The sequence below is a fragment of the Vulpes vulpes genome, chromosome 4 (assembly GCF_048418805.1).
Source record: "Vulpes vulpes isolate BD-2025 chromosome 4, VulVul3, whole genome shotgun sequence".
Lineage (NCBI taxonomy): Eukaryota > Metazoa > Chordata > Mammalia > Carnivora > Canidae > Vulpes > Vulpes vulpes.
The window spans coordinates 19,190,628-19,205,905 of record NC_132783.1 but is presented as its reverse complement, the minus strand read 5'-3'; the positions used below and the strand labels follow the sequence as shown (position 1 = coordinate 19,205,905).

The 15,278-nt window shown below is 37.3% G+C and overlaps 1 protein-coding gene across 2 annotated transcripts in view; it reads right to left on the bottom strand.

The window, feature by feature from the left end:
- Positions 1-15,278, bottom strand: part of TNIP3 (TNFAIP3 interacting protein 3) — an 87,291-nt gene that overhangs the window by 4,315 nt on the left and 67,698 nt on the right. For both annotated transcript variants that reach the window (XM_072755325.1, XM_072755326.1), the window contains 5 exons: positions 15,025-15,144; positions 12,035-12,160; positions 8,241-8,291; positions 7,246-7,335; positions 4,314-4,374 (listed from right to left, as the gene is read on the bottom strand). In XM_072755325.1, coding sequence (XP_072611426.1) covers positions 4,314-4,374; positions 7,246-7,335; positions 8,241-8,291; positions 12,035-12,160; positions 15,025-15,144 — 448 coding nt within the window. The remainder of the gene's footprint in view (positions 1-4,313; positions 4,375-7,245; positions 7,336-8,240; positions 8,292-12,034; positions 12,161-15,024; positions 15,145-15,278) is intronic.

The following is a 15,278-nucleotide window of genomic DNA, read 5'->3' as shown; positions in this document are numbered from 1 at the left end:
AACATGGAAGTCATTTTGCATCCCATTCTGATAACAGATTAAATGAGATTAAAATGTTCTTCATAAAATCACCATGTTTCTAAACAGAAACTGTAACCCCTTAACATCTGTAGGCTTTGATATATAAAAATACCATTACTTAGTGCTGTGCAAAGAGAAAGCCAAGTAAGTCTTAAATGTCTTGAAAACCTTTCTTTAAATCTTCAGTGTTTGGAAGAGGAGTTAATTTCCATTGTGTCTGCAAAGCATTCTAAAATAACCAGAGATGGGATCCCTGGGTGGTGCAGCGGTTTGGCGCCTGCTTTTGGCCCAGGGCGCAATCCTGGAGACCCGGGATCAAGTCACACGTCGGGCTCCCGGTGCATGGAGCCTGCTTCTCCCTCTGCCTGTGTCTCTGCCTCTCTCTCTCTCTCTCTGTGACTATCGTAGATTAAAAAAATAAATAAAGTTTTAAAACATAAAATAAAATAAAATAAAATAAAATAAAATAAAATAAAATAAAATAAAATAAAATAAAATAACCAGAGATAGTAACTGAGAGCAAAGCTGAAAATTAGTTGACCCAAAGATTGTTAAGTAGTACTCAGTAACTATTGACTTTAATCTTTGGCCAGCAAGCTTTCATTAGGTCCCCACTTTAAGAGGACCCTGCTCTGACCCTCCTCCAGCCACCTTCCCCTCCAGTATGAGTCTGCCTTCTTCTAGAACAAGCTCTTGGTACTCACATGCAGACCCCAAAAGTCTTGCCCAAGTCACCCTGTTTCTGCTTCTAGGCCTCATGTGGTCGTCTTTCTTAGGCCTGAAATCAAGGGGTGCTGTTTGTAGCATAAGGAGGGGTATATGGATGAAGTTGGGATGTGCCAACTGGGCTACACTCAAATTCACACTTCAGATCCCGCCCAGTCGAAAGATGAGAAGAGAAGGGGGTGGGCCATGGCTCAGGTCTTCCTGTGCCACTGTGTCTTGGAACAGAACTGGTTGGAATGTGAGCATTTTAAAATTTTACTCTGCCCTTCTAGGTATGTTTATCAATAGGGGGATAGTCTATAATAACTTCTATGCTTGATTCATGACATTTAAATATTTAGCCTCAAGTATGCAGCTCTCCACATATTCTTGCCTCAGGCTCTAGGAATATTAAAGGAGGATCTAGTGGTATTATAGCAATTTAATCACTCATTACCCACTGTACCTTTTAAAAATCACAAGTAACCTTCATGTATAGTTGTCAGCGCCATTATCTCAGGTTAGATTACCATAAAAGGAAAAATTATAAAGATAGATACTAGGATCAAAATATAATGTGCTATATATATTGGGATCAGAAAAGTAAAATTTGTCAGGAGTCATGGGAAATTAATAAAAACTGAGAGCTAGGACAATGTATAAAGCACACATACAAACTAATATTCATTTTAATATCCATATTTCTGAAAGGGTCATTTCATTTAAATACAAGTAAAATACTTCAGGACTTACTATATGAATAAAACTTATAAGCGTTTTAAAAAAACTTTCTGTTTATAATTTATCAGAAACAGAGCCTAATTTTTCCACTAATTTTTTCTTCCATTGTTTGAGTTTGGGTTTTTAAAGCCCAAAACACAGGGTATGTTGGCTAGCAGTATATTCCTAAATAGTGAAAGGTAAATATATTAGCCAAATTATAAGACAATGAGTAGTATCATAACATAAATGTCTGTATAATAAAAAGATCTCTAAATTCATATTTAATAATATCACAAAGTTACTTTTATGGATTCTGAGCAATTTTGTTGGATGTACAAATCAAAAGGAGCTTTTCAATTAAATGAGATAGAAGAAGAATCCACCGAAATTAAATAATGGCACATGAGAGATTCTTTTGACAGGGGTGATTTCAGAGCTTTTGTCAATTTTTATGAACTGGTTTGAACCTTGAAATAGCGTCAGCTTTGGAAGCTAGAAGAGGAGAAATAGTAATCAAAAACAAGTAGATTACTGAGTAAGGAATTTCCTTCTACAGTGGTCCCCTAGCCATGATCAGCCCTCTTCCCTGCTTCAGACAAGCCGCAGTCAGCTGCAGAGCTGTGTTGGTAGGAAGAAGGAAAGGGTTCAAATGGCAACATATCCCATCAGTTTCTACCAGGATGCCCAAGAATGAATTCATCCATAGCATATTTATTACAAGCTTAATCTTATGTAGTACTTTGTCCTTTACCTGTGATATTCAAAATACCAAATAAGTAGCCCAAATAATATATGCTATGATTTCATAGGAAGAAAAGATTATTGAGGGTTAGAATCTAGTCATATAATTATCCAAGTTAAATCCCCCATTCTCATTATATATCTGTTATTGTAGAAAATTCTAATATAGTGAGAGGGGTAGGTTTTCGAGGGCTCTATAGGATGTGATTCAAAGCATAGGTTTTGAAGACCTGGACCTCTGGAATCTAACCCCAGGATCAAATTTTACCAACTGTGTGATTTAGGCATGTTACTTAAATTCTCAAGCCTCATTTTCCTCAACTGTAAAATGGTATAATATAATAAAATCTATTTTATAGCATTGTTGTGAGGATTAAAACAATATCTTAAAATACTCAGGTTGCTACATAATAGAGGTTTATTTTTTATTGCAATTTTACATCTGTAGACTGTTACACAGCATGTTTACACACCACAAACTTCACTGTGTTTCTTCCCAAGTAGACAAAAATCAGTGGGTCATATACACTGACTATCATATTCTATTTCTGCATATTTTATTTAGTTTATGAAGGTTATCACAATTCATTTCTACTTTATATAATTATTAGCTTCTATTACACTGGTCCAAGAAGAACCTCATAGTGATGCATAAACATCTTTATGTTATCACTAAATTCTCTACTGCATAATTATATTTTTTAGTGATTAAGCTCCAACTCAGGGAGAAAATATCTTTAATATTCATTCCAGACCAACCTAATATGAAGTGGAAAATTATTACTGGGTGGCAGCTCAGCTATTATATAACAATGGATTTCAAAAACACAGGCATTTTGCAACAATTATTATGGTTAATAGTATGCCTTTCTAATAAAAGCTCTCTATTATGGCTGGATCCCAAGAACTTCATTAAAACCAATGGTTATATTCATAGTAGAAAGAAAAGAAAAAAAGAATCTTACAGTTTTCTGATAAATGCCTAGACATTCTTTAATAGAGTTCTCACTTTTTATCTTTCTTCTCTATAATGTTTCTGTAAACTAGGCCTTTGCCACTCCTAGTGCTGCTGTGTATAGCTGTCCAGGTTGTGTATTGCACAACCCTACGAGGCTCCATTTACACAGACTACCATGAAGAATTCCTTGGACTTGTGAAGTACATAACTTGCAAAACTACATGTGTTACCCCTGGTTTTCTATTTCCTCTCCATAATGGGCTCCTTGTAGTAAAATCTAGAATTCTATGATCTCAGATCTGAACTAAATGAGATCAAGTTTCAAGAATGGCCTGAAATTGGAATATGGCTCATCTTCAGCTTTTCTAGATAGATTAAAATCTCTGGAAATTAACAACATACAGTCACAGGTGTGTGTCATATAAGATTTTTAAACATGGAGCAGACATGGCTGACTTTTGATCATATGTGATGAGAATAGAGGTGGGATTGTGGTTATAGTCCATTCCTGGGTGGCCTCATGAGACCACAGAAACAAGGCAGTAGAGAGTATAGCAGATTCTGGAAAGAAGAGAAGAATGGTAAACCAAAGAAAAATAAGATAAAAGAGTACTTAGTTGTGAGTACTTTATCAGTGAATTTTTAGGTTTGTTTTTTTTTTCCCCAGCATACTTAGAAGCGGGTGTTGTGGGCTACCTTGGCCTAAACTTGGAGTCTGACATTTAGTCATTAGGGAATACAGTTCTGAGTCTTTGGTTTCCTCTGTCTGTCTGCCAGTGACATTTAAAACATCTGTCTAGCAAACTCAACCTGGAATAGTGGATGTGCATCTGCCCTTTGTAGTGGAATCCCAGAGCTTTGTTGTTGTTGTTACAGTATAGCTCTACTTGAAGTTTTCATTTCTAGCCCCAGATGGAATACTGACTCTGAGACTGGAATAGGAGCAGAAGCCAGAGCTGAGATCCCGCAATTCTGCATTGAACATTTTCTTTTTTCTTAAGGAGTTCAAGTTAACCCCAGGTGCATCAAATTAGAGTTGTGTATGCAACACAACTTTATTGAAGGCCCTCCCCAAGTACAAATGAATGTATGTTGAGTAAACATCCCAAAAAGACCCCATTAAAATGTAAACATGAAAGAATGCTCGATACAGCTGTGGTCTTACCATTTGCCTTGTGCTGCACATCTGGCGGAAACTGGTCAGGAGCATACCACTGATAGTCTGGCTGTGTGGAACAATAAAACATTATTATAGCAATATGGACTTCAAACAAAACATAGTGGCATATTAAAAATATAATTATACTATGTGGCTTTTATTACGCAGGCAACACAAAAGTCGTTTCTATCCAAACCTGTTGCCAATCACGTTCATGTCTCTTACCTCCTTCATCACTATCCCCATCTCCCAACACTCCCCCACCATCCACTCTGTGTTGGCCAGAATTTCTCCTACTTTGGGGTTGTGGCATTCTTTTTTAAGCAGATGTGTTTTGGATATCTGCAGAAGTATAAACACTTCTGTAAAGCTTACTATAGCTCATAAATAAAACAAAGCAGATTACCATCAATAAATACTATGTTTAAAGTCCTCACACAGGAGGCAACAGAAAGACCAAGAGAACAATGACAAGTTTAGTCATTGTACCAGAGACCTCGTCCTCTGGTACGAGGAAGAAATCTAAGCCATTAGGTGCGGACATGGCAGGAATGGCAAAGTAGGGCAGATCTTTTTCCCTTCCTACTGTTCCTCCACAGAAAGTACTCTCTAGATTGTTCAGATGGTTTAGACTAGAGAGGCAGTGAGAGGTAAGGGCAGACTTGGATTTTTCTTGTGGGATTTTCTTCTAGGCTTCACCAGTTAAGAACACCTAGATATTGAACATCAGGGAACATGTAAGATAAACTGCTGTGAATAAATCATGAGCTACAGGCCCACATTTCAAGATACAGTTCCAAGACGAGTACCTCTGTATTTAACCACTTGGAAGAGAGCAATCTCAGCTTCACCTGCCCATGAGGATGGTCTGTCTTCCTGCTCCCAATGCTCACTCCTACCTCCTCCTTCCCCCCAACACACAGAGAATACAGACTTTTGTTCTATTAATCAATTACCTACTGAAAATAACTCAGGGAAAATGTCTCTACCAATGAGCCAACAGGGAGCATTTACAGGGCTGCCAGACCACTGAAAGTAGCCTTAAAGTTCAATTATCTGACAAGACACTAAGAAATGCTGCAGTTAGTACAGTGTGACCCCACTTTACCCCCACTCAGACACCTAGGCTCTTGGCTCCTTTTGGTCCATGAAAAAGCTAAAAGAGGAAATGAGATCACCTCTGTTTTTTATCTCCTCGTTTATTTTTAGATGTCTCAAATAACACATAGGATAAGTGACGTGAGCCTCAGTTTTAGATTCCAGGAGAGTTGCCAAAAGAAGGCAAATATACTGTAATTTTACAAACACCACTGCTTGTGCTTTAATTCAGGCTTAGAAATAAGCATAAAACATGAAATATTCTTTAAAAATGAACTCCGAGAGTTAAATTCTACTGTTATACCAAGATTCTTTTTAACTGAATACTGCTTAAAAATGTAGGACATTGTACATGGCTTGGAACCTTTTCAAATACAGACCTTTATTTGGTGATAATTTTACATGGTCTGGACCACTTTACTTCTTATAATTGATCAGGAAAGTTTGATGAGCTTTTATAGTAGGTAAATTTCTGCCTTCTTTCCATAAATGAGAATTTGAAGAAAATAGTCATTTTTACTTCTAGATAAACTTGCATGACTCATTGGTTTTACAGTTAACCTTTCACAAGAATATTTCTCCATTTCCCCAACCTGTAGGAGCTAACTCCAAAGTAAACTTCTATCTCTTTATGTTCCCCACAATATTAATTTAGTTTTACATTCTGAAAAAGAAACTTAAGGAATGATAGCTGTATTTGGGGATTCCCAGAAACGTTTCTGGTAAAGACTGAAAAGTAAGCAAACAGGTAAAGAAAAAAGGAAATGGGACGGGTGAGCAGACACAAGTGACAATGGACAACAACACAAAAAGAACCAAATTCTCAGCTGTGTGCTGTGTCACACCAGGGTCAAATAAGCGATGCTCATTAAATTCTGACATCCCTCTGCCACCCAGAGAGTCATTACCTCCTCCCTTGGGAAAAGGGCTTTGAGTCACCCTCAAATACAAAAGTATGGCAACCAAGAGAATCATGATCTCCATAGTGCTCTGCTAGGAAAAATCCCAGTTAAAATCTCAAGATTCTTTGCATAATTAAAAACACAGTTAATAAAAATTGAGGGGTAGGAGAGTTGTCTGAGCATTTCCAAAATGCAGAAAAACACAATATTTTATTTTCGTATAAGGCTTCTATGTAGCCAAAACACAAAGTAGAGACCAGTATTCTAGACAGTGGGGGAGGGTGGATGAAATAGTGCTATGGAGAAAGGAAGGAAGGTTGCTTTGGTGCTGACTTATTCAGGTTGACTGTCCAAATCAATTCCACTCACAAATAATTGCTCCACTGTTCATTTCATTTTGCCTGGCTAGACAGAGCCACAGAGAGCAACTTAAGTGGGTCACTTTTTCTTGGATCCTTTAAGAATATCCTTTTAATTGGAAGATGTCAAACACTATATTGCACAGATGTACCAATATCCATAGTAGTTCAATATAAGTTTACAACCGAAAAAGGCGTCTCTCAGACTTGCTATATTCGTTTTGCTTTTCCCTACACACAAAAATGCCCTTTTGGAAGGGTCAGGTACGCCATCTAAAAAGGCCCATATAAAATGTTGTATGTTCGTTCAAGGAATTACAGCTCCATTTGATACTGTTCAGTTAATTTATTTGTATCCATGTGTGTCCTGTGAGTGCGTGTCCCAAAAAAGATAATTATAGTGTACATTGACCACTGCAACTCTGTAAATTTGAGGCTGAAATAGAAAGAGGCTCCTTCTGTGGACAATAGTATGTGCACAAATTATAGAGACAGCATTTCTACCAAAATGGAAAAAAAATACTAGTATTTATTAGATAATATAAGGACTTCTATGTCATAATGCAAGCTCTTACTTACTGGGTGCTTCTGTGGATCCTGGGCAGTCCCCGGGCCTGCTGGTGCACATGGGTGGAAATTCAAGCTGCAGCTACAGATTGGGAAATACACCTGAGGAGGATAATGTTGTCAGTTCACTGGAAGTGGGTGAAACTGGAGAGTCACCTGACACTTGCTTTATACAACCACAGACAGGTTTGGCTTCATTCTCCAGGTTCAGTCTAACTCTCATGTAATCCCAGCTCAACATAGTGGGCTTGTGGGTGTAGACTCGATACTGGCAGAGATGAGGCTAACTGGGCATATTTCACTTAAGGTGAAACTCTAATTAGCTCTTCGTGTTGAAGACATTAGAAACACTTACAAGGTATAAGGTTCACTTTATGTTTCTGAGTTATCTTCACAGAGGGTCCCTCCCTTAAGAAGAACCAGCCACTAAGCCATAAGACAAGTTTTCTTAAATTGTAGTCAGAGACTCCTACAGCATAACTTAAGTCCAGAGAGAGCATTAAGAATTCAGAGAAATTAATATTCATTTCTGAAGGCTACTAGAGAACCAATGGGATGGAACACTGCTGTGCCCAAGAAGATACTGTATCTTCTCAAAAGAGGCTCAAATCTTTGATGCAATTTTCCACTGTAAATTGTGTAAGCAACTGCAAGAAATACCAAGAAAATCTATTTCCCAGTTGTTCCTGGGTCTATGAAGAAATCTCCACTTGCGTGAGCACACACTAAGGCTTGCGCTACTGGTAACATGTTCTGGGAAACATGTGTTTTTCGTGTTAGGGCAGAGAAGCATTGGTGGTACCTAAGCATTACCTATCCACTGGCATTTTAGTCCACGATGCAAAGTGCCGGTTTGTCCTGAGCCATCTGTAGCAGAGCTTTAAATACACCTTTAATTGGATCCATGGGGAATTGCTGTGCTTGGGAATAAATGTAAGGGTGGAACTAAAAATTGCCCTTTCAACTATGACAAGAAGTTTGATGAATTTAGGTCAGGAACAACATACCTGTTTTAATTGCTTTTCGAGTTTTTCTTTCTCCATCTGACAAGCTTTTATCTATGGACAAAACAAAGGCAATTGTTTATCGAAAGAGTTCACATGATTCGTTCCAAAGTTACACTCAACCTAGCTGTCAGTGGCCTGCTCAGAAACCGCAGGGGTGAAGCACTGATGGCAGTTGAGCCAGTGAAAACAGTCACGTTTTAGATTTTCCAGACTTGCATTTGTTCTATCTTGAAATGCCCAAGTGCAGTTTGGAAAGTGGAATAGTTTTAAACTGTTATTCCAATTTGTTGAAAGGACTGTAATTCTCAGTTGTAGGTTGATATACTGAGACATAGATATAAATATAGAGACATAGGAGTAGATGGAGATACAGAAACAGCTTTCACTGCTTAATGAATATAATTGCAATTGGCCAACTGTACATTCGAAGGCTGCCATCATAAATGTTAGAAGTTGTACATGTATTTCCGCGCCAGACACTGACCTAAGTGCTTTACATATAATAACTTGGCGATTCCTCCCAATGCCTCTGTGATACTGAATGTCATTATCCCTATTTTACAGATGAGGACATGGAGACATGAGATACTGTGTAACATGTTCAAAGTCACACTGCTATACTTTATAGCTTCTCCCTATTGAAGACCCAACCTCATCTAGCAGAGTCACCCACCCCGGATTCCTTCCACCTCTGACACAACTAGAGAAAGCTGTTTTCTCTTGACTCATGAGTCATGCTACTCTCCTTCCTATACACCCTGGTGCACATCCCTGTAAGGCATATATCCCTATTGAATGCTACTGTTCCAAGTGCCACCTATCAGAAGGATCCTCTCCTTTCTCTGCCCTCCCATCTGGCCTTATACATTTTCCATGACTTTTTATAGTCCAATGTGTACTGTGTACTGTCAGTTTGCATTATCTGCGGTAGTTACATTCTGTGAAGTCAGCATGAACACTGAGGGGGAGAACAGTACCACTGCTCCTCGGGAAATGCAGGGTTAGGTTCCCATGAACCTCTGGTCATACCATTTTCATTAACTGATCAATATAAAATCTTGTTTTATGTGTGTTTCTGTTAAAGGCATCTTATTTAATATTGTTGGTCCATTAACAGTGAATTCTTGACCTATCGCACTATGGTAATCCATGAATGAAGCTTATCTCACACGCCTTTTCTCTGTAAGGCCCAGGATGGTCTCCCTGTGCTAAGGAACATGAGGGAGCACCTCGACACTATGGGGGCCATTTTAAACACTGCAATAACCAATAAAAAACAAAAATGAGAAAACGTGGCACTAAGTAAACCACAAAAAGGACATCTGTTGCAGTCTGAGAGCCAGAACAAGGAGGTAAGGCCTCATTACACCTCAAAAAGGAACAAGTATGTCAGGTGACTCAAGTCTTTTTCTGCTCTGTAAATGTTCACAGATGGCCTTAGATGGGACCAGTATTGATTCTGGGGTGACAAATACATTTCAGTGAGTAGGCAAATTCATAGATATAGAATCCACAAACGATAAGGATACACTATGTATGTCCCCTTCATTATATTGTGAGTTTTTAATAGCAAGGATCTTTTTTTTTTTTTTTTTAGTTCTTTACAGTATATAACAAATGCCTTGCAGAAAGAAAGCATCAAAATTAAATTACAAGGAACTAAGTGTGGCATGTTAATTATACAACTAAATGACTCTTATTTAAAACCCTCCTTCCAACAGACTAAAGTCATTTGTGAAATACCTGTGAGCCATGACCTGAGCTAGATGTTTTTGTATAGATTTTTTTTTTTTCATTTCACCCTGAGAACAACTTTGTGAAGTCATGAGGGGGAAACCACCACCCATATTTCACAGGTGAGTATACTGAGAGATCTGGTAACTCGTTTTTAGAGACAGAGGTTTTAGAATGATAAGAAATATTTTAGAGACCACCTGGTTCAACTTTGCCATTTTACAGAGGAAGAAAAGGAAGCACAGAAAAGTAGAACTTGCTCAGTGTCATTCCTGATTGTCAAAGCAGGCACAAACACGATGATTTACCCCTACTCCTACTCCTAAGTATCTCTAAGTATCCTGCTCTTTACCACACTTCTATTTTACCAGTCATTGTCTTAAAACATCCTTAGCAATAGAATCAATAAACTCTGGTATGTAAGCAGAATGACTTGACCTAAGTATTCCTTTTTTTTTTTTTGGACCACAGATAATATGCCATTCAAATAACATCATGCCAATTCTATTACATTATGGCATTAAATCTGCTGTTAATATATTTAACATAAATTGTTAAGCCATTTACTACATCTCTTTGTGAATTCTATAATCCTTTGACCAGGGTGAATGAAGCTCCTGAAAAATAAATGCTTCAACTATCGTTATTTAAAGAAAAATGTTTGGTAGTTTTAAGATATCACCAAGATTATCCCTTAGTTCATTTATTAAATTATACTCTCTGCAGACAATGCATTATTTTGTTAGTATCAATCAAAATTAGTTTACAGATGACAGAGAAATGAAAATTACTTGTGGATTATAGCCTCTAGAATATTTAGATGGTCATGTATTCCTGGATGCACTAGAACATCTACAATGGCAAAGACATTGCCCATCTTAGACACAAATTTATCATCAATCTGAACTGAATATAGTAGAATTAAAAAATGTCTGGAAGTAAAATAATTTGTGCAGTGACCACTTAGAAAAGATTAAGGGAGCTTTGCATGTGAGACATACAAATGGAGAGTGATTTCCTCACCGAGAGTAGTCAGAGTAGTAAGTTGCATGAATTATTTTTAGAAAAGCATTTTGTTATGCTTTTGCAACTATTTTATTTCTTTTAATTTCTTAGAAAATGGTTCTGCCGAATAATTTTTGCACGTAAAATTAGGAATTTCAAGCAAATCCTTGAAAAAAATCAGAAAAGAAATTAAATTTAATTCACAGTATATTGTATATTAGGAAGAAGAGGATTACAAATAGTTAAACATTTCTTTTGAGACCAAGAATCTTGCTGCTCCAGAGCTGTCACAGCATGTCCCGCAACAATTTCCTATTTACTGAAAAGCATTGGATGATTTTGTAAATCAAAAATTCTGTGGTTCATTTTCTTTTCTTAGGCCAAAGTTGTGTTAGCTACGTTTTCCTCATTAACATCAATATTTGCCCATCATGCAACTTCCTGAGCCTACTTTTAATATATCCTATTACATCTAATTGTAATATGCTTCCATTTAATGTATTCTATTCCAATAAACTGGCTAACGTTATGTGGCTTCCTTGAGAGAGCTCCAGTTACATTTAATTGGGGAGCCCACTGAACAAATTCTTGGTTTCACTGTGTTTTATATATATAAATGACATTTAGAAATATGTATGTTTTTGGAAGACGGGAACATTCCAACATAGCCCAACATAGCCCTCAAAGAAAATGACAAGAGTTTAGAAACAACTTCACTGTGCTGGAGTGTTTTGGATTTGAATTTTGAGTATTAGGTAGTTCAACTCCCATTCTACCAAGATAAATATTATGAGAAAAAGATCAAAAGAATTAGATTTTATAAAAGACTTTGGAATCCAATTTCTTAGGTAACCTTTTAATAGACTTAAGTTAAAAGAAATCTCTAGTCATTTTCATCTCTTTACAAGATAGTTTAAGAATGATTTCATCCCAGGTGCTTACCTCTCAAAGAAAACCAATGTCAATTAAAAGGAGCCAAAGTCTTGATTTTTTTAATGAAAAAAATTAAAAAAATACACATATGCTGGAAAAGATTATTTTGTTTTGACTTATACCTGAGAATTCAGCCTGTTTAACTGGGACTGAGAAGTTTGATTGATTTGCTGTAGCTCCTCTTTCTCTTGATTAAGTCTTTCTCGGTCTGATCGCTCCTTTTTGAAGTCTTCTTCATATATTTGCACCTAGGAAATATTGACTTGCTGTTACTGTTAGCATCCTTTTCTCTAAGCCATTTAAATGATTTCAGAAGAGGTGCTACCTGGGGTTGTTCAATCTGAATAATTCCTATCCTCTTTCCATGAATATTTCTTCATGGTGAGACTCTATCCTAAAGGATATGGTCATAATTCTATCTCTTGCTTTGTTTAGAACGGCAGTTCTCAACTTTGCCTCCTTGAGTATGTGTCAGGAATTTAGAAGTAAAGTAACAACATGGATAGTTTGAGAAAAAAGTGCCCTCACCCATTATTCTGCTGCATATTTCTTTATTGTGATGAGCACCCGTTCCCCCCTTGCCTACTGTTAAGTATCACTATTTTGAAGCAAGTCATCCATCCCCAACACAAGGCTTTGATGTAGGAATAGTGCTTGAAGTTCTAAAAGACAGTTTACTGACAATAGCTGTTAAGTGAAGTCACTAAATATTGGCCTGCCAGTTTCCAAATATAAATAATAAGTTGAATACAAAATAGAATGAAAGTTTCATGTTTGTGGGAGAGCAAAATATTACTGTTGAAAGGTATTCATTCAAAATTTGCCCCAGTAATTCTGGTGATACATCACTTAAAAAAAAAAGTAACAATATTTTAGTGGAACACCTCTCAAGAAATATTCCAAGTATTCCAAAAAGCAATCAAACCAAAAGAAAAACGGATTTAATCATCATTGTTTTTAACTGACATAGTGTTGACTGATGGCTTGGGGACTAGTATGTGGAACTATGAAAATAAATGAAGCTTAGGGAATGGGATACAGGAATTCCTTTCCAACAATGAGTTAAATTACAACTTACATGGGAGCCTAGTAGCTAGATTTTTGTCTATTAATACTAAGATACTCTGCACTTTCACCACCAATAATGCAACACGTTTTAACTAGAGGCTTATTGAAGTCAGTAATAATACAGCAAAATGTAATAGGCAAGAGAGGATAAAATTAAACATGTTATACAGACCTAGATGCAGATGTACATTTTTAATTTTTAAGGTTTTACTCACCAGAAGCATCGAAAGGGAACTACACCCAGCTAAGCTTACATTTTGTTTTGGTTTTGGTTTTGGTTAAGATCTGAGGCTCAATTCCAGACATAGTCAAACTAATGCTCTGTAAACAATTACCAGAGGCATTTGAAATGAGAGAAGCTCATCTGATCAGAACTGAACACTTTATCAAACACAACACTGAAAGCAATGTCATCACTTCAGTCAGGTGGCCAAGATTCTAGCTCAGTTTCTTTGTGAATTTAAATCCTATAGTGTATGTATCACGTAACACTCGGTGGTGATATAGTGATTGTGGGTGTCAAATTAAAAATGTGCACACTTAAAATAATTATGCAAAAAGTTAGCAAAAGAGCCACACAAAAACTAAGGAGATGGATTCTGGACCTCTTGGGAATAATGAAAAAAAGGATACCTGTCATTGTCTGCATCCAATATGAGCTAAGCCATTGCTGTAAACTCTATGCATGTGTAAGAGTGACTCTCTTGCATGTGGGATGCATTATATGAAAGCATCAAAGATGATTCAAGTGTCTGAACATAAGAAGTAGTTTTGTTTTGTTTTGTTTTTTTCAGAGGAATCCTGTCTAGTGGCAATGATACTTTAGGGGTTGAGAATTTGGCAGAGCTTTAACACTCTGAATACTACCCTTATTCTCTTCATAGGCTTATTTTTGAACTATGTATTTGATCCCGAATGTAATGAGGCAGATTATTCAAATGGGGTTGATAGAAGAGAACATGCAACTTTAGCATCAAATGCTCTGAATTTTCTACACTTACAGATAGGTTACCTCCCATGAAGTGATAACAATAAACAACAACAGCAATAATACAATTGCTTAATTCTTTGGTGTATTGCATCAAAAATCCTTGTAGTTGGCCTTGCTCAAGAGCAAAACAGCCAACAAATCAGTTCCAGGGACATACTTCCCAGCCCTTTGTTCTATAACATCCTCTCCCCCACCGTTAATGTATTACTGACAATGTGTGCTTCAGAGATAGGATTCCTATACTTATCCTATATTTATTGACATCGCCATGAACTGTTCCAGCCCTTTACCTTCATTAGTTTATTTAACCTCTTACAGGAAAAGAGATGTGATATGCATGGGTGGCCCCTCAGCTAAGCCAGCTCCAGCTGGCTGAACTAAATTTAGACCCAAATAGTTTAGGCAGTGCTATGTGCCTATAACTCTATGTTGCTGATACATGCAGAAGCTTACTCCTTTACTCTTCTGTCCACTTGGTGACATGGCGTTGAGGTTGGATGAGGGGGCAGGGGAGCAAGGTGTGGTAGAACAATAAATTGCTAGATAGTGCCATCCATATGTGGCTGTAGATGAAAAGATCTGGCTCTTCAGTCATTGTGATCAATGCAGAATATTCCCTTTAAAAATGCCCTCATGGCCCAAAGGCCTGGAAGCCAGCTGCTACAGAATAACAGCCTAGTTGCTACCATTTTCTGAAAAGGTCCAGGGTTTGGGGTGGTAGTGTTTTCAAAATAAATTGTGTCTACGTGAAACTCTCTAGACCAGTGCTAATAAAATCTCAGCAAAAGGTTAATTAGTAAGCTGTTCCTTTAACTGCATGATCTTGGACAAGCCATTTAACCCATTTGAAACTCGATTCCCTCTGTTAAAAAGTGGGTGTTGGGCTAGCTGTCTATAGTCTCTCATCAAGCTTTAAAATTAGATAATTCTACTGGAAATAAATGCAAAAACTTTGGACACATCTTGAATAGAAAGGTTTCCACATACGTTCAAAGGAGCATGAACAATAGGCCCTGTGTTCTCTACGTGATCATGCCACTTTCAACCTCTCACCTGCTGTTTGAGAACTTCCATTTCTGTTCGCATCTCCTCATGCCTGCACTCCATCTCATACTTTCCCAAATAGTCCTCAGGAAATGAAGAACTCTCGATTTTCAAGGCATCCTGAAGAGCCTGTGTTATAGGATAAGCACGTGGTTGAGCTAAGAGTTACCTATGAATTCTTCTGTAATTGTTACAATGACTCAGATGCCCCCGGGGCAAGACAGAACTCCATTTTTGCTGCTCCTTTTATGACTGAATAACTT